This window comes from Eptatretus burgeri, chromosome 9, assembly GCF_056783735.1.
Source record: "Eptatretus burgeri isolate ZD-2024b chromosome 9, Ebu_testis_v1, whole genome shotgun sequence".
NCBI classification, from domain to species: Eukaryota; Metazoa; Chordata; class Myxini; order Myxiniformes; family Myxinidae; genus Eptatretus; species Eptatretus burgeri.
The window spans coordinates 75,728,347-75,753,857 of record NC_140969.1 but is presented as its reverse complement, the minus strand read 5'-3'; the positions used below and the strand labels follow the sequence as shown (position 1 = coordinate 75,753,857).

The 25,511-nt window shown below is 46.0% G+C and overlaps 1 protein-coding gene across 1 annotated transcript in view; it reads left to right on the top strand.

The window, feature by feature from the left end:
* The window catches only part of LOC147020379 (uncharacterized), an 88,857-nt gene that overhangs the window by 20,741 nt on the left and 42,605 nt on the right, over positions 1-25,511 (top strand). The window contains exon 6 of the mRNA XM_085893784.1: positions 4,561-4,763. Coding sequence (XP_085749910.1) covers positions 4,561-4,763 — 203 coding nt within the window. The remainder of the gene's footprint in view (positions 1-4,560; positions 4,764-25,511) is intronic.

Below are 25,511 nucleotides of genomic sequence, written 5' to 3'. Positions count from 1 at the left end.
CTCCAGGTTAAAGGTCAAGGTCAAATGGCAATATGAAAAAAATAATGCATTTTCTTGTCACTCAAATTTGTCAATGTAGAATCTCAAAGATCGATTGGCTTTCCAAAATGATCTTGCATCATAATAGTGGACTTGTATTGAACTTGTACCACTGATATTTCATGAATATCCTTGACCTACTTTTTCGGATTGTGATCTAATTAACAAAAACACCTTTTAATCATAACGAATAATTTTCCTCCGATTTTCATGAGGTTGAGTTTTATCGATAAATTGTAGATGGAGACACGTCTTTTAACTTAAACACTATTCCTAAATATTGAAGGTCATGGTCATATGGTGGTCCAAAATAAAAATATGGCCATCATTAAATCACGGGCCAGGGGTAACCCCCCACAGCCAGGGAGGCTTACTCTTGGCAATTGCTTTGAGAACACAGATATCTATTTTACCTCCACCACCGAAGGTGAAGGAGGTTAAATTTTCACCTATTTCTGTCTGTTTGTTTGGCAGTTTCTTTGTCTGTGTGCAGGATATCTCAAAAAGTTGTGGACGAATTCGGATGAAACTTGGTGGACACGTAGGGTGTGTCAGGTCAGGTATGGGAGCATGTACGAGAGCAGCGCATCATTGCATCAACTTTCTGCTGGTACTCCAGGGGCCTCTGTCTGGCCATCACCGAGGCAGATTCCTGGTCCATCCTCATCTCCTTGAGATGCCAATGGATCTGCTGCAACCACGAGGCACGTGGTCGACCCATTGGCCTCCTCCATTCACGAGGCTCCGTCGCTGAAAGAATCTGGTGAGCAGGATCGGCGTCAGGAAAATGAGCCACATGTCCATACAGCTGCAGCTGATGCTCATGGACTATGCAGGTAAGATATCTCACTTGAGTCTCTCTCAGCAACTGCTCGTTGGAAACAAAGTCCGACCAGTGATAACTAAGGATTCTCCTAAGAGGCCTGCTACCAAAGGAATTAAGTCTCCATCTCAGATCCCTGGTCAGAGTCCAAATCTCACATTCGTAGAGCAAGACTAGAAGCCCCAAGGACCTGAAGACTCGGACTTTCATCATCCTGTACAGGTACCGCCAACGCCACACCCCATGATCCAGGGAATCCATGACTCCCCTGTCCAACCCAGACGTCAATTGACCTCTGGCTAACAACCAGCAAAGACATGACTATCACTGCCAAGGTAAGTGAATCTCTGTGACATCAACATCCTCACCCCAAACAGGTACAGACAAGGCAGCAGCATTCAAGATGTCATTGAAAGCCTTGATCTTAGTTTTGACCCAGGAAACCAATAAGCTCAGACGCTCTGACTCCTCATTCAGCATCTTGAGTGCCCCCAAAAGGATATTCAGAGTCTCCGCAAAGATGACTGCATCATCTGCGAAATTAAGGTCAGAGATCTTGACATTCCCAAACGATGCACCACAGCTTGATCTCTTTGACATCCTCCCCAGAATCCAGTCCATACAAGCACTGAAAAGTGTGGGGGACAGCACACACCCCTGATGAACTCCAGTAACAACTCTGAATAAGTTGGAGATGCTATCAGCACATCTCACAGCACCCTCAGTACTTGAGTATAGTTCAGACATCAGATTGGTCAGTTTTGCTGGCGCCCCAACAAGCCCAAGAATCATCCAGAGTGCATCCCAATTCACTGAATTGAACGCTTTGCAGAGATCAACATAGGCTGCAAGCAGCCCCTGCAAAAACTCTCATCTGCATTCAGTGAGGACCCAAAGGGCAAGGATACGGTCAATCATTGACCTCTTTTTGTTAAGCCTGACTGCTCTGGGTGATCGTGCTCAAGCAGATGGTGGCGAACCCCATCAATAATTATCCAAGCAAAGACCTTGTCCAGCACTGAGAGCAACATCACCCCTCGGTATTTGTTTCGGTCCTGGCGATCACCCTTCTCTTTCCCGAGAGGGACAACAAGGCCCCTCTTAAAGTCAGTTGGGATGACCACTGTATCTCAGGCAGAGCAAAGAACTGCATGCAATGACATGAGTTCAGCATTTCCACCAGCCTTGAAAAGTTAAGCATGGATGCCACAAATCCCAGGAGCTTTACCCCATTTCAACCAGGTCACGGCAGCCTGTTTTTTCCACAAATAAAGGTGGATCACAGTTGGATGGTGAGTCAGCAATAGGGATAGTAATACCTCTGACATCCAGCTCAACAGCTGGTGGATCAGCCTGGTACAGCCACTCAAAATAATCGGCCCTGCGGCCTTCATTTCAGACTCTTATGCCAAGAGCCAACCACCCTCGGCTCTAGCTGCAGCACACTGAAGGATGGGCTTGGAGGAACACAATGTGCGAATTCCCCTGTAAGCTGAACGAGAATCACTTAACCACAAGGAATGCTCTACCCCATCACAGATTCCTCGCACATAGGCTTCCTTGTCCACCCTTAGTGCACCTACAGTTTTACGCCTCAACTCCCTCAACAGCTCAGCTCTGCTATTAAGCTTGGTCCTGCAACAGTGGTCAATGGTATCCAGTGTCCCTTGAGAGACAAAATTATTCTTCGCCCTATGGTGAGTTCCAAAACACCCACCGGCAACCTCAAAGATTGTGGTCTTGATGGCACTGCACAACTTTTCAGGATTCCCCAAAGCACCCAGACCCCAGTTGGGTGTGTGACAAGGAAGAATTGTTTCAGTTTTTGTGAAGATTCGAATCCGGATCCGTATCCGAGAATTTTTAAAGTGATTATTCACCATTGAGAGATCGGGCTCAACTAATACATGGCACGATATCTCAAAAAGTTGACTTATTCAATTGAAACTTGGTGGACAGGTTGGGTGAGTGGCAAGGACGATTTGTTTCGATTTTGATAAAGATGTGATTCCGGATCTGGATATGATGATTACTTAATTTTTAAGATGATTCTTCACCATTGATAGGTGGGGCCAAAAACGATTATATAACATGTTATGTCAAAAATGTATTGGGCCCGATATGTTCTCATGGATCAGGCATTACATAGCAGAGGTATGAGCTCTACCAAGTGCCCTCCTATTTACCCTCACTCGAGGAGAGGGTATTGCATTTGGGTCCATTTGTTTGTTTGTCTGTCTTTCTGTTTGTCCGCAGAGAACTTTTGTGTTTTTCTCTGAAACTGCTTGTCGTATTGATACGAAATTTTCACCTTTGGTGCGACTACTCATGTGCAATGCTGTGATGACAATTATGCGTCATATATCACGTGGTGTGGCAGCCATATTGGAAAAACGTAAAATTTTTTGACTTGTATCTGAAACTGCACCAAGGAAAAAATTGAAACTTCGCAAAAACCAACTACTTCTCATGGGTAATGGTGTGGTTTTTATGACATTATATGTGCCCTCATTATGACGTCATAATTGCAAATGTAGAATGCCACATCAGTATGAAAAATTTTGAGGGTCATCTCAGGAAAAAATGGTCCACAGAAAATAAAACATAATGACGTCATCGGTCACGTGATTTGGCAGCCATATTGTTTAAAAAAAAAACCTTCAAAAATCTTCTGTGAATTCGCTGAATAAATCGAGGCGAAACTGTCCATGAGAAAGAAAAGGTTCACACACATGATAGCATCGGTCACATGGTTTGTCAGCCACATTGGATTTACCGTAAAACCTTTTAAAGTCTTCTTCTCCAGAATGGCTGGACAGATCGAGGAGAACCTTCACCCACATGTTCCCCAAGCCTCGGGGATACCAGAGTGTTCACAAATAACTGATATGTCACGTGGTCCAGCAACCATATTGGAGTTAAGGGAAATAGTTGAAAAATTATCTTTCTTGAACCACTGCATCAATCCATGTGAAACTTCAAAATTATGATCGAGTCATGATGGGGGAATATACATTTTAAATTTCAGCCTGATCAAATGTGGTCTGGCATTCAGAATTATTTAATTTTTTTAAATCTGGGTTCTTTTTTGAATCAGGCTCACTTGCCAATGCTTGGATGGGTTTGAGGGTGGAGGAGTAGCAGCTGAAAACAAAATCCTATCCAGGTTCCTCTTGATGACTTCATCTTTGCTTTTTGTCTCTTTGGGTTCCTTCTGATGAATCCAATACAGAACCTTGTTTATTTGATCTCCTATTTGACTTGAATTTAATTATTTTAATTACAAATGTGCCGCCAGAAGAGTTTGCTCGCACCAAGACCTTCTCAAGACTGTGCGGCGTATGTAATCTGCAAATACCATCCAATTATTATCGTTCTGATTATTATGGAAGCTTGGAGTTGGCTCAATGAAAAAGGTGGCTGGCTTAATATCCTCGGGGTCTTGAGTTCAATGACCTGTACTGCTGTTGAATTAAACCAGGCAGGTTGACTCAACCTGCTCATCCTTCTGAGGTCAACAAAATGAGTACCCGCTTGCTGCTAACAGGGGCACTGCATCAGCAGCACAGCTGAACTCCCAGAAAATGATGCAGCCAGGCAGCCACAGGCTGCATAGAAATAAACAAAAAACGATTGTTGTTGTTGTTTTTATTTATTTGTTTGTTTATTTTTCTGTTACAATATCACCTGGATTTTAGTTCAATGAAAAATATTTATATTTTCAAGTTGAAAATGAACTATCACTGGAACTATCATTTTTATATTCATGTGAGGCCAGCAGAAACTCCAAGGCTCATCATGTATTTATTATCTACCTGAAGGTGAAACCACACCCTGTTTTGCCGTTTTTCATTTCCTTGCACCTGTACTGTGCCTCCCATTTCCCAGAATCCTGTCTCCGGTAAGTTAATGGGCCTTTGCTGTTATTCAATTACGACACTGAGTTGAGTGTTTTATCGCTGGCAGATTCGTTATGTTGAACGATTTGATCCCGATACACTTTCACTTTTAATACTTTTCCTGTCATTGTTTCGTGGTTTAATAAACAATCACCTGTGACAAGGGTGGTTCGACTCGTTGCGCTTCCAACAGCCATGTTGGACTACTCCCACGAACAAATTGATTGTCAAAAGAGGGTTCACTTGCTGTGGCCGCTCAAAATTCCCTCGCCTTCCATGACTGTGACATGGCACGTTACTTTTGGGCACGGCCAGGTAAGCTTGGCAACGCCTTGTGCCACCTTTTCGACGGGGTTCGTGATAGGGAAGCCAGTGATTGAGTGATCTGGCGTCTCGACTCCCACGTCCATGTTCGGATGTTAATGCTGATAAAATCAATGCTTGATGGGTGGTCTAATAGTCAGGGTGGCAGAATATAACTAGAAGGACACTCTGTGGAACGCATACCTCCACCAAGTAATGCCTGATCCACGAGAACATGTTGGGCCCAATCCATTTTTGAACTAGAGGGGGAGCACTCGGTGGAGTGCAACACCTCCACCACCAATACTGCTGGGTCACTTAAGTGAACCTGATATCCCATTCATTGTCAGTCAAAACGGATCAGACGCCACTGAACCACGATTGAATAAACTAAACTAGATCGACGCGCATGTAGAAATGCCAAAAAAAAAAATGAAATATTTTTCAAATAAAATCGAAATTTTTTTGACAAAAAAGGTGCAAAATTTCTTTTTTTTTCTCTAACAAATTTTTTTGGGGGTTGGAAATCACTTATAGCACGTAGAAATGCCCCAAAAAAATTGAAATATTTTTCAAATAAAATCGAAATTTTTTTTGAAAAAGAGTTGCAAAATTTTTTTTTCTCTAACAAATTATTTTTTTGGGGTTGGAAATGACTTAAAACATGTAGAAATGCAAAAACAAAAATTCAAATATTTTTTCAAAATGGCCGCCATAAGCAGCCATATTGGACTTTGGACCAAGTCCAAAATCTAATGGTATGATCCTTGGACCATACCGAATCCCCCCACCAAGTTTCGTCGAAATCCGTTCAGGAGTTTCTCCGTAATACTGTTCACAAATAAACAAACAGACAGGGGTGAAAACAGTAACCTCCGTCCATCTTCGATGGCGGAGGTTAAATATCATGCTCTACATTGCAACTGTGTATCGTTTTTGGCTCCATCCCTCTTAATAGTGAAGAATCACTTTGAAAATTGAATAATTCTCGTATCCAGATTCGAATTCAGATCTTCACCAAAATCCAATCAATTCGTCCTTGCCACACACCCAACGTGCCCACCAAGTTTCATCCAAATCCATCCACAACTTTTTGAGACATCGTGCTATATATTAGTTTGGTCCTATCAATGGTGAATAATCACTGAAAAAAATATCAGATGCGGATCCAAATCCGGATCTTCACCAAAATCAAATCAATTCGTCGGGGTCATACACCGAACCTGTCCACAAAATTTCATCCGGATCTGTCCACAACTTTTTGAGATATCCTGTACACAAACAGACAGACAGACAGACAGACAGATGGAAAGGGGTGAAAACATAACCACATTCACCTTCGGTGTTGGAGGTAAATATACACAAGATGGAGTTTTCATACATAGAAGAACAAGGTGGCAGATGCAAAAAGGGTAACATATCGACGTCAGGCACTGGAGCAATCATTGCTCATAACAAGCAAGGTAATTAATGAATTAATTTTGAAAATAAGAGGGGAGGAAGCAGAGTAACCTCCTTGCATGAGGGTTAGGTTACCTTCGGGTGGGTATGGATGGAGGATGCATGCATGAGTGGTCATGCACCAATTGTTCAAATCCCCAGTGGGAAGAGTGCCACCGAACCATCTCCACATGGCAGTTCAATGAACAGGAGTAAAGATTGGAGGTGAACGATGAGCTTGCATAGGGGGATTTTAAGATGTGTTGTTATACTGGAAGTAGTGTAGATGTGTGCATCCTGGGGGAGTTGTGGATGGTCAGAGCTTCAGGTCTCCCCGCATAAAATCTTACCACCATTTGATTAGCTATTTGTGGCCAGGCCTTCTGTCTCTTTTAAAAATGGATTTCATGGTTTACACTTTTGATATTAATTTGGTTTATAGAAATTTTCAAATTATTCACACATGCTGGAGTTTTTGTACACCGCTCCTTTCCAATTCCATATCCAGGCGATATATGACGTCATCGCTGGGTGACAAAGGGTGTACTCAGTTTTTACTCCATTTGTTTGTTACTTGCAAAATCGAAGATTTTTCAAGTACATTGGTTCGTCGATTTTATTATTCTGTCTGTCTGTCTCCATTTGTTTGTCTGTTTGAGTCTCTGAACCTAACAGCCTGAAACTTTGCATGAATATTAAGGGAACTCCAACGGAATGCAAGAGTGAAAATTGAGTGTTTGGGTTAATTAAAACACCCCTTTTTAAGATAACTAACGGTCTTATTTAATTATATCCTTTATCGTGGACATCCTCGGATACCTCCATGCATCCTTGGTCACCTCACTTTCTCTCACTGGGGTCTTAATTCACCATTTTGTTTTGCCTGCTCAAAAATGCTTCAGAACAGGCCACAACCGTTTATTAATGATAAAGCACTTAAAATGTTATTTTTCACTTTCCTCACTCATATCCTCGGAAGCCTGTTCTGCATACCTCGGCATCGCTGAATGCATCACTTTTGAAAGAGCAATATTTTTCAAACTAGGAGCTTGTCGCGATTTCATGCATTATATGATGCGACGTTCCACGCTCTACTCTCATGGACTGATTGAAGTGTATAATCGAAATATAATTTGAGTTTGAGAATCGTATCATGTGCACAAAATATCTGCAAATCTGGAATGAAATCTGAAAATGTTAAGAAATCGGCGGTGTTTAGTTTTTTTGCGGGTATGTGCCAGAACCAATCAGTTTGCTATCACATGCCAAGCCAGCCGTTCTTTATCAAGCATTTCATTGGACTGCTTGCTTGAGTGCACGTGTGTGTGTTGTTCGTAAAGCATACCATTCTCTTTGCTCGGTTCCCTACCCCAACTCCATGCCTCTCTTTTTGCCCCATCCTCGCTCCACTCCCTCCTAATACAGTGCAGCATCCTCCACACATCTCTCTCTCTCTCTCTCGCTCTCTCTCTCTCTCTCTCTCTCTCTCTCTCTCTCTCTCTCTCTCTCTCTCTCTCTCTCTCTCTCTCTCTCTCTCTCTCTCTCTCTCTCTCTCTCTCTCTCTCTCTCTCTCTCTCTCTCTTTCTCTTTCTCTTTCTCTTTCTCTTTCTCTTTCTTTTTCTCTCTTTCTCTCTTTCTCTCTTTCTCAGTTTCTCTCTCTCTCTCTTTCTCTCTTTCTCTCTTTCTCTCTCTTTCTCTCTTTCTCTCTCTTTCTCTCTTTCTCTCTTTCTCTCTTTCTCTCTTTCTCTCTTTCTCTCTTTCTCTCTTTCTCTCTTTCTCTCTTTCTCTCTTTCTCTCTTTCTCTCTTTCTCTCTCTCTCTTCCCCCCCCCCCTCACCCCCATCTCTGTTTCTCAACATATCTGGACAGTCGATATGCCCGGACGATGGTTATCTCCAGAAGTATCCAGGTGGTGGTGATCTCCACATGTATCTGGATGGTGGTTATCTCCGCATGTACGTTATCTCAACACATATCCTGATAGTGGTTATCTCCGCACACATCCAGACGGTGGCTATCTCCGCATGTATCTGGATGGTGGCTATCTCGGCACGTATCCGGATGGTGGATATCGCCGCAGGTATCCGGACGGTGGTTATCGCCACACGTATCCGAACAGTAGTTATCGCTGCACGAATCCGGACAGTGGATATTTCCACACGGATCTGGACGGTGGTTATCTCCGCAAGTTTTCGGACGGTGGTTATTGCTGCACATATCCAGATGGTGGTTACCGCCACTTGTATCCAGATGGTGGTTATCTCCACATGTATCTGGATGGTGGTTATCTCCACACGAATCTGGATGGTGGTTATCGTCACAGGCATCTGGACAGTGGTTATCTCCGCACGCATCTGGATGGTGGTTATCTCGCACGTATCCGGATGGCGATTATTTTCCGCACGTATCCAGAGTGTGGTTATCTCCACACATATCCGGACGGTGGTTATCGCCACACGTATCCAGACGGTGGTTATCGCCGCATTTATCCAGACAGTGGTTATCGCCGCACGTATCTGGATGGTGGTTATCGCTGCACATATCCGGAAGGTGGTTACCATCTCATGTATCCGGATGGTGGTTATCCCTGCATGTATCCGGATGGTGGTTATATCCCCACATATCTAGACAGTGGTTATCCCCGCATGTATCCGGATGGTGGTTATCACCATATGTATCCGGACGGTGGTCATCGCCACACGTACCCGGATGGTGGTTATCGCCGCACATATCCGGACGGTCTTTATCGCCGCACGTATCTGGACGGTGGTTATTGCCTCACATATCCCGATGGTGGGTATTTCCGCACGTACATGGATGGTGGTTAGGTGGTTATCTCTGCACCTATCCGGATGGTGGTTATCTCCACATGTATTGGGATGGTGGTAATCTCGACACGTATCCAGACGGTGGTTATCGCAGCACTTATCCGGACGGTGGTTATCTCCACACGTATTCGGATGGTGGTTACCTCGACACTTATCCGGATGGTGGTTATCGCAGCATGTATCCGGACGGTGGTTATCTCAGCACATTCGGGCAGTGGTTATCTTTGCACGTATCCAGACGGTGTTACCTCAGCACGTATCAAGATGGTGGTTATCTCAGCATGTATCTGGGCGTTGGTTATCTCCGCATATATCCAGATGGTGGTTATCTCAGCATGTATCTGGGCATGGTTATCTTTGCATGTATCCAGATTGTGGTTATGTCCGGACAGACCCTCCCCTCATGCTGCCTTCCCTTGCCCTCCCCTCACGCTGCCTTCCTTTCCCCCTCCCACCCCCCCGCTCCTCACTCCCCTCCTCGCTCCCCCTCCCTTCTCACTACCCTCCCTCCTCTATCCCTCCACCATCCCTCCTCCCTCTCTCTCTCCTCCTTCTTACCTCCCCCCTCAATATGCCTTCAGTGTGTGTGTGTCACCATTTTCCTCAGAGATGGCCAAATGGATCTTCGTCAAACTTTCAGATGGTCATCAATGAGTTCCAGGGAGTGTTTTAGGCCCAAAATTTAAGTTGGATTTTTAAAAATCACTTTATATTGCTTAAGCCTTTGTAGCCTTGTGAAATGTTATATTAAATGATCCCTCATCCCATTCCTTTGTGGGTGTAGGGAAGTGTTTTCGGCCACCACAAAAAAAGAAGAAAAAAATCCCCAATATTTGATTTCTTTAAAATGCAAACAGGGTGAAAACAGCACCGGGCATTGCCAGCTATACCTGCTCGTTAGGTATCAAATAACAGGACTGAAGTCAGACACGTAGCAATTCTTTTCAGACAGTCAGACACGTAGATTCCGCACGGATCCAGACGGTGGTTATCGCCGCAAGTTTTCGGACGGTGGTTATTGCTGCACATATCCGGATGGTGTTAACCGCCGCTTGTATCCAGATGGTCAGAAACGTAGCAGGATATGAATAAACAGAGGCTCTGAAAGAAAACAACTAGGCAGGCCCAAAGAAGGTATGATAAGCAAATGGCTAAGAATATTTTATATTGTTATGTGGAGTCGGAGAGGGTAGGGATTTGTATCTAGAATTTAACAAGTATACAGTTAGTTAAGATTGTGAATAAAATAATTAAGAACCTAGAATGGGCACTCAGTAGAGCGCATACCTTCGCCAACGCTACATTTTGCCCCCCCCCCCAGAAACCGTTGATTGTGAGGGTATTTAATCCCATACCACATCTGCCATCTCATATGTGTTATGATGGCTTAAAAACATTAAATTTCCTGCTGTTTGACACTGATTCACTTACATGTACAATTTCTGTATGAACTCCCTGACCTTTTTGGGTGTCGGTGTCAAGTCAATCTGATGACAACTGGTCACATTATAAGAAATAAGTTCAGTGACACCCCCCCCCCCCCAATGCTTTGAACTCACCAATAAAGTCACTGTCAAATATTACACATCACAGGATAGGGAATTGAATTCTAAACATTTTGAATCTACTTACATGCAAATTGTATAAGAATTGACCGAGTTATGATAATAAAGGTCGTTGACCCCACTGACCTATGACCCAAACCGCAAACAAAGGTAATGATATCATTGTGTCATATCGTATATCACAAGAGTGGGCATTCACAACATTTTGGCATTGGTTGCATGCAAATTGGATAAAAATCGACCGCACTATGGCAAAATGACGATTTTGACCTTTTCATGACCTCGACCTTGACCTTTGTACTCTTAATTTTGTAATTGGTATTAGAGTGTGGGGAACAGAACAGTCAACATTTTGATGTTGGTTTCATGCAAATCGGATAAGAATTGACCGTGTTATGACTAAAACCGCACATTTTGCAATGTCGTGACCCCCTGACCTTTGACTCCCAACCGCTAATAAGGGTTATTATGTCATTGTGTCATTTCACATATCACAAGATGGGGCATTGAATTCTGAACATTTTGGCATGAGTTGCATGCAAATTGGATACAAATTGACCGCGCTATGGTAAAAAGACAATTTTGACCTTTCCTTGACCTTGATCTTTGACCCGATCGCTCCCAAAATCTAATCAAATGGTCCTCGGATAACAACCAATCATCCCACCAAATTTGCTGCGATTCAGTTCCATACTTTTGGAGTTATGCGAATAACAAACAAACAAACACACATATTCACAAATAAATAAATAAATACACAGCGATCAAAACATAACCTTAGCAACAAAGTTTGCGAAGGTAATTAGAACAGCATGGACCACATGATCATGTAGGTTAAATTTTCCGTATAATTGCGATTTGACTGGAGGTGATTTGTCTTGCAAAATGTGCACCGATGAGGCAGGATGTGTCCATTATACTGCAGAATTGAGTAAAGCTGTACATTATAAAATCTCCTGTTTTATAGGTGAGTCCAGGTGAATAACCAAGCCAAATGGGAAAGTGCTTCTTGTATTTAAATGGACAACACGCATGCCATTCAGCCATGCACTGTGGGTCATTATGGCAAGATTGGCTGCAGACCCTTGGAGAAAGGGTGGGATTCTGGAGCATGCGGCACCACCCACCAGGAGCGGAGGCCAATTACAGCCCACCGTCTAATGAGAGCAGGCCAGAGGATCTTCCATGCAGAATGGCGGGGTCTCTGTGGAAAACTAATGCAGATCAGTTGGAGTTGGACCTTTGGAGAGGCAAACTCCATCTCCTCTGTCTTTGTTCATCAGATTTTATTACCTAAATTTACCAAGTTCTTAGAATTAAAGGCTGGAGTGCCAATGTACATACTTAGATAATAGATGCCTTCCTTCTCCCATTCCAAGCCTCTGGGGAGAGAAGGCAAACCAACAGTGGCGGTATGGTCAATCCATAAAGGTCAGGTCAGGTCAGGTATGGGAGCATGTGCCAGAACAGCACGTCGCTGCGTCCACTTTCCGCCGGTACTCCAGGGGCCTCCGTCTGGCCATCCCCCAGGCAGATGCCAGGCCCATCCCCATCTCCTTGAGATGATGGTCAACCTGTTGCAACCATGAGGCACGTGGTCGACCCACTGGCCTCCTCCACTCATGAGACTCCCTCGCTGAGAGAATCTGGTGAGCAGGATCAGAGTCAGGAAAACGAGCCACATGTCCATACAGCCGCAACTGACGCTCACGGACTATGCAGGTAACAAATCTCATCCGAGTCTCTCTCAGCAACCACTCGTTGGACAGAAAAACCGACCAGCGATAGCCAAGGATTCTCCGAAGAGACCTGGTACCAAAGGAATTAAGTCTCCGTCTCAGATCCTTGGTCAGAGTCCAAGTCTCGCACCCATAGAGCAAGACTGGAAGTACCAAGGACCTGAAGACTCAGACTTTCGTCCTCCCGCACAGGTACCGGCAGCGCCACACCCCATGATCCAGTGAATCCATGACTCCCCAGGCCCGACCCAGACGTCTATTGACCTCTGACTCGCAGCCAGCAGAGACATGAATATCACTGCCAAGGTAAGTGAATCTCTCCACGACCTCAACATCCTCACCACAAACAGACACAGACAGGACAGCAGCATCCAAGATGTCACCGAAAGCCTGGATCTGTGACCCAAGAAACCCGTAATCCCAACGGCTCCGACTCCTCATTCAGCACCTCGAGGGCCCCCAAGAGGATGTCTAAAGTCTCCGCAAAGATGACTGCATCATCTGCAAAGTCAAGGTCCGAGATCTTGACATTCCCAAATGACGCACCGCAACTTGATCTCTCCGACATCCTCCCTAGAATCCAGTCCATACAAGTGCTGAAAAGTGTGGGGGCAAGTACACATCCCTGACGAACTCCAGTAACAACTGGAAATAAGTCAGAAATGGTACCACCACACTTCACAGCACTCTCAGTACCAGAGTAGAGTTCAGACATCAGATCGATCAGTTTTGGTGGCACCCCACGAAGACCAAGAATCCTCCAGAGGACATCCCGATTCACTGAATCGAACGCTTTACAGAGATCAACATAGGCTGCAAGCAGCCCCTGCCGAAACTCTCGACTGCGTTCGGTGAGGACACGAAGTGCAAGGATACGGTCAATCGTTGACCTCTTTGGTGTAAAGCCTGACTGCTCTGGACGCTGGTGCTCAAGCAGATGGTGGCGAACCCTATCGAGAATTATCCGAGCAAAGACCTTGCCCGGCACTGAGAGCAGCGTCACCCCTCGGTAGTTGTTGCAGTCTTGGCGATCACCCTTCCCTTTCCAGAGAGGGACAACAAGGCCCCTCTTCCAGTCAGTTGGGATGATGTCTGTGTTCCAGGCAGAGCACAAAACTGCATGCAACGACACGAGTGCAGCATTTCCACCAGCCTTGAGAAGTTCGGCATGGATGCCACAGATCCCTGGAGCTTTGCCCCGTTTCAACTGGTTCACCGCAGCCCGTGTTTCCACAAGCGATGGTGGACCACAGTTGATTCGAGGGTCAGCAACAGGGATTGTAACACCCTTGACGTCCAACTCGACAGTTGGGGGATCAGCCTGGTACAACCGCTCAAAGTAACCGGCCCAGCGGGCCTTCACTTCAGACTCCTCTGTCAAGAGCCTACCACTCTCTGCTCGAACTGTAGTGCTCCGAGGGATGGGCTTGGATGAACGTAATGCGCGAATTCCCCTGTAAGCGGGACGAGAATCACCTGTCCACAGGTGATGCTCTACCCCCTCACAGATTCCTCGCACATAGGCCTCCTTGTCCACCCTCAGTGCACGTACAGTTTTACGCCTCAGCTCCCTGAACAGCTCAGCTCTGCCATTCAGCCTGGCCCTGCCACTCTGGTCAATGGTATCCAGTGTCCCTTGAGAGACAAAATTCTTCTTTGCCCTGCGGTGAGCTCCAAGGCATCCACCGGCAACATCAAGGACGGTGGTCTTGAAGGCGCTCCACAACTCTTCAGGACCCCCCAAAGCACCCAGACCCCCCAAGTGTCCACGCAGCCTGTTCGCAAACTCCTCAGCTACTCTCTCATCCCTGAGCTTGGCAACATCCAGTCTCAGCTGGGATGGTACCATTCTCCAGGATTTAAAGTGCAGCTTTAGAGTTGCTACAACAAGCCTGTGGTCAGTATTGAGGAACTGAGCACTCCGGTAGACCCTGCAGTTCTGGATCATCCTCCAACGACCGTCAATGAGGACATGGTCAATCTCCTTTGCCACACCGCCAGCGTTGGAATACCAAGTCCAGCGATGAGCTTGTGGGCGCTGAAACCATGAACCAGCCACCCTAAGTCCATGACTTCTTGCAAAGTCAAGGAACTTAGTGCTATTCTGGTTCATAGTTCCTGACCCATGGGGACCAACACACACCTCATAACCGTCCCTATCAGTTCCATTCGATGCATTGACATCCCCCAAGACTAGAAGTGTATCTCGTCTGGGGCACTGATCAACCACAGACTCGAGTGTGGCGTAGAATGCATCCTTCACGGTGAGATCACTCGCCTCAGTCGGAGCATAAACAGAGACCAGGGAAATGACACCCAAGGAGTGACGAATCCTTAATCTCATAATACGCTCGTTGACCGGTGTTACCTCAATTATCATTGGGGTCAGCTTATTGGACACAGCTACAGCAACTCCTTGGGTATGGTAACCATCAGAGCGACCAGACCAATAGTAGGTGTAACCACCCACCATTATCTCGCCGCAATCCGGTCTCCGAACCTCAGAGAGAGCTGCAATCCCGATGTCCAAACACTTGAGCTCAGATGATAACAGAGACAGGTGATCATCCTCTCTTAGGGATAGGACATTCCAGGCACCCACCCGAAGGGACCGCCTCAGGTTAACCCAAGGAGACCGCCGTCTGGTGGACGACACCTCAGCACCACTCCGACACACTCTCCCGCAATCTGACCCAGGGATGTTACCCCGTGGTTTCCCTCCTATCAAAGATTGGGGGTCCCGAAGGCTTTGCCCCAATCCCGTCATCCGGTGAGCTGCCCTGAGAAGGGAAGCTGCACAGGAGGTACTCCCACGGAGTGGGTTTTCAGATTTTTTTGCGTTTTTGCGTTTTGCGGAATGAAGGGTTTTACGGTGGCCGGAGTGCAAATCCTGCCACCAACCTCCTAATATGAAGTGACCCAACTGCCGGAGGACGTCCGCAGACACAGTTGGGCACTAGATATGGATGGCCGTTGGCTCACAAGGAGCTCCTCCGCCCTTTGACAGGTTTTGTTTTTAATCCTGCTGGGTGTCCATATCCAAACACCCTCCTCACCAGAAACCTGGTGTTGGAGACGGTTTAGTCGCCGACAACCCGACCATGGAACAGGTTAGTACAGGTTTACATGGTACCTGTAGCAGGTCACAGATCGAACCTGACCTGACAGAATCCATAAAGCTTTACATTTATTTCAGTTCTGCAGGCCAAAGATCATTTTTCCAAATAATTTTGTCGCATGGTGATATCCTCACTGTTTCGCACCACAACACACACCTCATCGGTGGGTTATGGATACCTTTTATGGTTTGCTGTCTTCATGTTTGCATGCAAATTGGATTCTGTAGTCTGTTGTCCTTTTCACAGACATATTGTCTACTTTTGTTGGTTTACCCTGTACGAATGTTCACTTGCAGTATAATTATAAGTCTACACCAAAATGGCACAAAATGGTGGCCATAGTATATAACTTGCGGGTTGCGTCAGGCAAACTGTCCAAACAATGAGTGGAACTCGTATGCATGTAAGCACAGCTCCTTTTATGGCATAGATGATATTTACTCGTAATCCTGTTTAGGAGGAGGTATGAGGGTGTTATGAATATTTTTTTGTTTGGTTCAGGAGCCACAAATTCTGCAAGAACTTTTTGCATCTATTGCTGAAAGAAAAAGTGTGGGTGTGTAGAAAGTATTATTTTTAATAATCACCTTCAGCACAATTTCACATAACCAGGAATATGACATTTGTATGCACTGCTGTTGTTGGCTGCAAACTACAAACAGGAGTGGGTTTCAGGAGGTAGAATGGAGACCTACCGCTCTCAAAGTATCTCCCTGCCTGAGTGTGTGTGTGTGTGTGTGTGTGTGTGTGTGTGTGTGTGTGTGTGTGTGTGTGTGTGTGTGTGTGTGTGTGTGTGTGTCTGTGTCCCATCTGCCACCACCTGTCATTATCACATGCGGGCCCCAACACTGAATGGAGCCTTCATTGTATCTCGAAGCATTCATCTCCACCCGAGCAAGGAACCACAACTCAGGGACTAAGCTGTCTTCATTTGTGTTCCGTTTCCCCCTTCACCTGTGGGGGTTTGCCCAATCCCACCCGAAGGCATTCCCGCTCATCCGGACATGGTGTGCCGCTGCCGCTGGTCGCCATTTCCACACATAGTCCCACTGAAACTTTGTCTCATCCATCAACAACAGGAGGGTGTCAGTAAAAGTGAATCATTTTCGATGGGATGCACAAAGCGAGGCCGTGTCCCAAATGCCTCGGCCGAAACATAGATATTATATTCAGCGCAGTCCTCGACCCCACTGAAGCTTGGTCCCACCTACCCTGAGCAATATGGAGTCGATAAAGAGTGGTGGTCTTTCCCTGAGTGGTATTGATCTCATCTCTATTTTGTTGGCCAACTCTTCTTACAGTTTCCACTGCTCATCATCATCCTTGTTTTCCTCTGCTTATTCTATTGTTATTCCTTGGCTTCCTTCTCATTATCATCTGCTGCTTTTACTTTATTATTTCTGTATGTGTATGTTTGTGTCATCTGGTCTGGGTTTGCTGATTTGACTTGTGGACTCTGCATCATTTCCTTCTTTTTTAATCTGGCCCTGATGTTGGGTTTCAGGTGTCAGGCCGAGGTCTGAATTCCCCTCCTTTTGCACAATTTCTCTCCTTTCCGTAATTGTGAATAGGTTCTCATTGCCACCTTCTCAAGAAGGCCAGAGTTCCAGTTCCTCTTGTGGGGCTGCACTCACCTTCGGTCACTCCAACTGCAGTGCTGCTCAATCACAGTGTGTTGGTTGCTGTTAGGGTTAGGATTAGTTAGGGTTAGTAGGGTTAGTATCTTTGAAAGTTTGTGCCATGGAACTTTCGTACCAAGTTCCATTAATGGAAGTTCTCCATTTGTTGGTAACCATTCACTTCTTATTGCCTCTTTGACTTGTTCTCTTAACTTTTGTTTTCCTCTGTGAATGTTTTGTGTTGGATTAGTGTTGCTTTCATTGAATTTAATGTTGTTACCCACATGATCTTTATCATGGCAGTGTTTAAGGAATAGCCACTCCCATGTGTTTGCATTTTTGCCGTGCCCTTTCCTCCAGCGTATTCCACAACCCACAAGAATTTCCATTTTTCTTATTGTGAACAGTTTTTCCTCTTTTGTTCAATTTATTTATTCTGGGGTAATTTCTCTCCTGTCTTTAGCTGCTTGTTGTCTGGCTTCACTAATTATTACCCTTATTCTGTCTTTGGATAGGTATTTGTGAACTGTTGATGCTACCATGTTAAACTTATTAATTCCACTATTTCCACCTTGATGGATAATTTTGACTTCTGCAATTGGTCCATGAAACCTTCTCCCTTTTTGTGCACCCCCCCCCCCTATGCCTCATGTGTACAATACGCTTTGTAGTAAAAGGTCTCCTTCTCTATGCTCCAGCTCACATCTTGAAAATGTCTTGTGTTCATTTGTTGCTTCATTCTTGTTGGTTTGGAGCCTTTGAGGCAGGTGGCAATTTTTTGCTTCAATGCAAAGCTCAGTCTCATTTTTGAGGTTGAGATATTCATCCTCATTGGAAAAGGTGCAGTTTTTATTTATTTATTATTACACATTTTGGCTGCTAGTTGAGACCACATCCACACTTCGGTCTCAGCATTCAAGGGATCTGTGTCCCTTTCTTGACATTTTGCAAAAGGTTGCCATCATTGTTGATGTGTATTTTTTTTTATTTTTTTTTTGTATACCTTGGTCGAGGCTCGTATGAGAGCAAACACACAACTCACATCAAGGAGGCATGAGACAAGAGGGGCGGGAGTGGAAGGGACAAAACAGTGGGGAACAGACACATTAGGTAAACTGTGGAAGGGAGAGGGATGGGGATGGGACGGGGAACATGGCGAAGAGAAGATGGACATTTCAGGGACTTTCAGGAAGGAAAGCAGGAGAAATGAAGGAAGTGGGCTTGGGTGGATTATCGCGGGTAGAAAAGATCGAGGATTTGGATGGGGGAAGATAAGAGGTGGTGGTGAACAGCTGTTTTGAAAGCCTGGAGGGAAGAATGGGAAAGAATAGAGTGAGGAAGTTTATTCCAAAGGCGGGAAAAAAGAGGAATGAAAGAGTGAAGATGAGCAGTGATTCGTGATTTTGGTAGTTTTACCAGAAGGGGGTTGTTGGCGGACCTTGAGCGCCCTGTGGAAATGTGGTGGGGACAAATCGCAGAGAGAGCATGGGGGGGCAAGGCTGGAGAGGAGACGGTAGAAGACAGAAAGACCACCGACCAACCTGCGGTGATTGAGTGAGAGGCCCAAAGACTCAGCTTCATTGCGGGAGATGCCGATGATCTTAAATGCCCTGGTTTCGACAGCGTTAAGCCGAGAAAGGTGGGAGGCAGGAGCACCAGCCCAGAGGGGAGAGCAGTACTCCATCAGGCTACGGACAAAAGCTTTGTTAGTGGTCAGGAGCTCAAGAGGGCCGAGGAAGGACTTAGCACGACGGAGGATTCCCAGTCGGCGACTGGCTTTTGAGGCGAGGTTGGAAATGTGACTTTCCCAGGAAAGGTCATGGCAGATAGTGAGACCTAGAAGCTTGAAAGAAAAGACTTCTTCCAGAGGATTGTTGAGAAAGTGAATGGGGGGGTTTTGTAAACAGTCCTTTCGAAGAGACATAGTGAGAGTGTGAGATTTGTCTGGATTGAAAGACATGTTCCACGTGTTGGACCAGTTTGTGATTTTATCCAGATCTGCAGTGAGTGAAGAAGCTGCTGCTTGCCGGTCTGAGGGATGACAGATGGTACGGCAGAGGGTGGAGTCGTCGGCAAAGAGAAATAGAGGATTTTCCAGAGAGTCCGAGAGATCATTGATGAAAACCAGAAAAAGAACAGGGCCCAGAACGCTACCTTGAGGAACTCCAGCCTGCACAGGAAGAGGGGATGAAAGAACTCCATTTAGGGCCACACGTTGACTGCGACAGGAGAGGAAGTCTGCGAGCCATGAGTGGAGATGGCCTTGAATACCATGGGAAGAGAGTTTGGTGAGTAGGGCAGGGTGCCAGACTGTGTCAAAAGCACGTGATATGTCCAGGGATACGGCTCGGATTTCCTGTCTGGCATTGAGGACCTCCATCCATTGATGGGAGAGCAGAAGCAGCATATCCAGGGTAGAGTGACCTGGTCTGAAACCAAATTGATGATTGGAAATCCAGCCATTGGAGAAGAGGAAGGATTTCATATCTGAAGCGATGATGGATTCCATCACCTTGCTGATGATTGGGAGAAGGCTGATTGGTCTGTAGTTATAGGGATCTGTTTTTGCACCTTTTTTATGCAGGGCAGTGATGTTAGCAGATTTCCAAGCAGATGGTAGATGACCTTGGGCAAATGAGAGGGTGAATAGAACAGAGAGAGGGTGAATAGAACAGAGAGAGGGTGAGCAAGAGCAGAAGAGCAGGCTTTGAGGACATGTGGGCTGATGCCGTCTGGACCGGTTGCAGAATCTGACTCGAGGTTTGAAAGCAAGCTCTCCACCTTGTCAGGAGAAAAGGATACAGAGTCCAGGGACAGTTGGGTGCGACTGGGTAATGTGGGTAGAGATAGTGATGGGTTTAGGACACAAGATTTAGCTGCAAACACCGAGTTTAGACATTCAGCTTTATCACGTGTGGAATCAGCAGTGCGGCCATTTGAGGTAAGGGAGGGGATGGAGGGGGAACATACACCAGAAACAGATTTGATTAAACGCCACCAGGATTTTGAGGAGGGAGAGAGGTTTGAGAGTTCAGACTTGAGATGAGAAAGATGTTGTTTTCTGGCTCTCCTGAGGGTAGATACACACTTGTTCCGAGCTTTGTGGAAAGAACTGAGATTGCCCTCTGTTGGGTTTGCTTTCCATGAGGCAAAGGCAAGTTGTTTCAGGACAACTGCCTCGCCACAAGCTTCAGTAAACCAAGGGCGGGAGGAAGGGTAAGACAACTGAACACGAGAGGGGATAAATCTGTGCATGAGGGAGAGCAAGTTTCTTTGAAAGAATTCCCAGGATGAGTTGATGTTTGAGAAAGTAGTGATAGGAGACCAGTCTGTAAGTTTGATGGCTGCTCGGAGACCCTGCCAGTCGGCTTGAGTGAAATGCCAGACTCGACGGCGGTGAGATGGTTCTCTGATAACAGCCAGAGAGATGTCCACTTTGACAAGGACGTGGTCAGAAGAACCAATTGGAGCGAAGGAAGAGCAGCAGATATTGTCAGGGAAATTTGTCAAAACCAGATCCAGAAGAGATGGAGTACCATTGGTTGAGATCCGGGTTGGGAAGTTGACCGATTGAGTCAGTCCCAATGAGTCGCAGAAAGCTTTTGCTGAGGTGCCATGGCAGGTGAGAGAGGTACCCACACCTAGCCAACTGGCGTGATGACAATTGAAGTCACCACATAAGAGGAAGAGAGAGTTTGGATGAGAAGATAGAAGATGGTCCATGTTTACGGATAGTGAGGTGTAGATGGAGTCATCACTGTTCGGTGGACGGTACAGTACACATATAAACATGAGGTGGGAGTGGAGGGGAAGCCGAAGCCAGAGGTATTCCTGGGGGTGTGGGGGAGTGAGAGCAGTGCATGGAGAGTGAGGAATAGAGTCTTTGATGAAGAGAGCAACACCTCCACCAGGACGAGGCTCAGGTCTGTCATACCGTAAGAGGGAGTAGCCAGGGAGAGATACTTGGGAGTCAGACACGTCTTGGGAGAGGAAAGTTTCTGTTAGGCAGATAATGTCTGGTTTGTCAGTGGCAACCTGTATGGAAAGATCTGAAAGGTTTGAGCGAAGGCCCCGGATATTTGAGGTCCACACTTTTAATGAAGAAGAAAGGGAGGAGGCTTTGGGTGCAGGAGGTGGAGGGGGAGGGGGAGGGTAGGACAAGGGATGAGGGGGGCAGGTAAGGAGGGTTGCTGAAGGAGTTTGGGGTATTGCAGAATAACGAGGGGAGGGGGCCAAATGAGGAGGAGAAAAGGCTCTGTGGTGCTGGGGGAGAGGGGGACAAGAGACAAGGAAGAAGGCAGTTGAGGATTTGAGGAGGTGGAGTGAAGAGATGGAGGTGAGAGGGCAGTGGAGGGAGGCAGGTTGGTGGATGAGAGAGGGGGCAACTTTGAGAAGGAAGAGTGAGGGGGATGAAAGGAGGGAGAAAGGTGAGGGGGGAATTTTTGAGAGAGGTGAGAGGGAGGCTTGGAGGGAGAAGAGTGGGATGGTTGCTTTGAGAGTGAGAGTGAGAGTGAGGGGTGAGGGGGGTGAGTTGGCACTGAAGTTTGGAAAAAAAGAATGGTTGATGGAAAGCGAGCATCCATGGCAAACTGTGATTTTTAAAAGTTTTAGGTCAGAGATGCGATTTAACACAATTCTTGATGGATGCAATGAAGGCGAAATCAGAGAATGGAGAGAAGAAGCGCTGTAATAGTTGGATTTTTCGGCAAGGAATGAAGGAGAGGTCGAAATGAGAGTAGTCTGTTAAAATAGCAGAAGAGTAGTGCATTGTGAAACAGTAAAGAGTACCACATGTGTGAGAGAGGAAGATGAAGCATTATAAGATCGTTTTTGTTGTTAAAAATAATGTATGAGAGAGTTCAACAGATTAGGTCATGGAAGTGTAAAAAAAAAAAAAAAAAAAAAAAAAAAAAAAAAAAAAAAAAAAAAAAAAAAATCGAGGAAGAAGACGAGGAGGAAGTTAAGAGGAAGAAGAATCAGGAGAATGTGAGCGTGTTGTTGTTGTTGGGTATATATATATATATATTTTTTTTTTTGTTGTTAATATTAATGTATGAGAGAGTTCAACAGATTAGGTCATGGAAGTGTAAAAAAAAAAAAAAAATCGAGGAAGAAGACGAGGAGGAAGTTAAGAGGAAGAAGAAGAAGCAAAATCGGGAGAAGGTGAGCGTGTTGTTGTTGTTGTTGGATTTTTTTTCTTTTTTTCTTTTTTTTCTTTTTTTTTGAGAAACAGAGATTAGTTGGGAGAATGGGGGATGTTTGGAAAGTGGGGAGGATCAAAATTGAAGGTAATGGGGAGGATAGAAATTGAAGGTAATGGGGAGAAAAAACAAACAAACAAAAAAAATGATCGAACACCGAGAGGAACCGGTAGGCCTCAAGTCTAGGCCTAGGCCTCAAGCACAGGTAAGAACGTCGACAAAAATACTCACAAAATAGCACGATTTTTGAAACAAAACCGAACTAGCAACACACAGTAACATGTAGGTGAGAAAATTAAACAGTTAAAACGGGACAAATAACAACCGGAAACTTAGCTTTGAGAACGTCAGCAGGGAGCCCCGAAGGAGACCTCCTGCTGCTCCAAAACCGGAACCGGAAGTCAACAATATATATATATATATATATATATATATATATATATATATATATATATATATATATATATATATATATATATATATATATATATATATATATATATATATATATATATATTGTTGTGGTTGAGGAAATTCGCACACCACCATTCAGGTCCCGTAGGTGAGATATCTCTGTAAGTATATGTGTAGTTAGCCCCAAACCCATTGTTTAGAGGGAATAAATGTCATTCATTCGGGCTGCGACCCTTTAAGATAGCCGTTTTTCTGTTCTATCTTCATTTTGAACCAACCACGTCTCAACCGCCATCAAACAACAACCACCAACCGTAACGCCGCTTCACAACAACAACAACAACGCCAACAGCCACGACCTTTACCGTCACAACTCGCTCTCGCAATCATCGCATCACCGCCATTCCAAGCATCACCGTGGCCAGGGACCACCACAATAAACCCTCCACCACCTTCACCTCTCCTCCTTCTGCCGCCATTCCCGCACCGCTTGTGGGCACCGATCCTGGACTCGTACAGGGCGCGCGCCGACCAGCGGGTGCAAAAAGCGGCTTTTCCAGGGAAGTCGGATCAGGAATGATTCACGCCCAATTCTGTTCCGTCCTACCAGCGAGCGCGGGGCGATTTGGCCCCGCCTCCAGGCGCGTCGGAGTAGAATCGATATATGCAAATTCGAGGATCAGGAATGATTCACGCCCACTTTTCCTCCATCCAATGGGCGAGCGTGGCTCCGCCCCGAGCCGATCCTGATCCGAAAATCTGCATATGGTTTCTCCTGCTGACTATAAAGTGCCGAGCGCGGGGCGAATTGAGTGAGAGAAGAGTTTCTGTTTCGGGCTCGAGTTGGAGAAGAGTGTCTGTTTCGGGCTCGAGTTGGAGAAGAGTTTCTGTTTCGGGCTCGAGTTGAAGAAGAGTTTCTGTTTCGGGCTCGAGTTGGAGTAAAGAGTTTCTGTTTCGGGCTCGAGTTGGGAAGAGTTTCTGTTTCGGGCTCGAGTTGGAGAGAGTTTCTGTTTCGGGCTCGGGCGAGTTGTGGTGGCGGTGGCGAAGTGTGGCAGCAGCAGTCAAGACGGGTCTGGAGGAGAGTCAGTCTGTCGGGGTTCGGAGTCTGTCGGGGAGCTGCAGAGAGGAGAAGCTGGGTACGCGGTCGAGGGTGCAGTGGAGTCACTCGTCGCGGGACCCAAGCAAGCCAGCTATCCTCTTTCCCCAGAACATCAACAACCCCCCCTGTTTCCCCCCCCCCGCACTGAGATAGTGCGAAAAAGGGGGCTGCATTCCAACCCCATTCCAGGCAGTGCCAGCGAGGCCCGCGGAGGTGCGCGGAGTCGGGGCACCGCCGCCATTTTGCGGCTCATCACAAGACGGGTAGGCTCCACGCGGTCTCGGCCCCAGGCCCGTCTGCCCCCTTGTCGTAGACGGTGGCCCCCTTTTCTTTTGCTTTGGAGTATATGTGTTGTCGGCGCCGTCTGTAAAGTAAAACTGTGTAAGTGTTGCCGTGTGCTCGCGTAGTCGGTAGTAGATCTGCATTGTGTTTCTTTTGTTGCATTTGCTTTTGGTGCATAATTGTTGTGTTACTTTTACATTTGCTTTTGGTGCACAATTGTTGTTTTTCTTTTACATATGCTTTTGGTGCATAATTGTTTTAATTGTATATGTGTGCTTTCCGTTTGCCGTGGAATAAATGTGAATTATGTTGAACTGTTTTTCCCGTTTCGCTTCATCTTTTCCTTAATTGAATCTCCATCTTACTTCACGTAAAGGGTTGGTAGTGGGCTAAATACGCCCAATAACTAATCGGAACCGTCGACGTTGACGATAACACCGCTCGGTTATCCCGATAGTCCGGAATGGGTCGCTTAAAGTGGCCCGTGTCCGAAGTCAACCTGCGGCGAGGTGCGATCGCCCGGTCTACCCTCCGTGTGGGTACTTAGGTAGGTCGAATTTGGCGAACAACCCTATCCCATGCGGGGGGCCGATTGGCACGATCATGGTGAGGCCAAAAGGCCCACCCGTGACTAGTTCCCGGCGTTAGTCCGAGAGGGTCACGACGGAATTGTCCGTCCGGTGGGCGACGTGCCGCGATTCGAGTTACGTGGCTGTTCGCATGCCGGCGAGCGCGAATCCGCAACAATATATATAAAGCTATTTCTTACCACTGACTGACTGACTATTAAATAGCGAGACCTTCCAGGTGACGTAGCAAGCTGACATTTTTAGTGCCGATGGGCATTGAAGCCAGTACACTGGAAATAAAATCACAGAATCGTCATACAACAATAATATCTGAAAATATAAATAAATGGTAAAAAATCAAAAAAATGCAGGTGAGCGAGCCAAGACAATGGGGAAGCATAGTTCGAATGCTTACACAATGTGCAAGCACAATTATATAATTGTATACACACAGAGTATCTGACGAACAAATGCCATGCATCGCTTTGCTGATGGGAATGGGGAGGGGTGAAGATGTGGGGGAAGAAGGGGTGAGGAGGGATGGAGGGAGAGTGAGGAGTGGTGGGGGAAAGG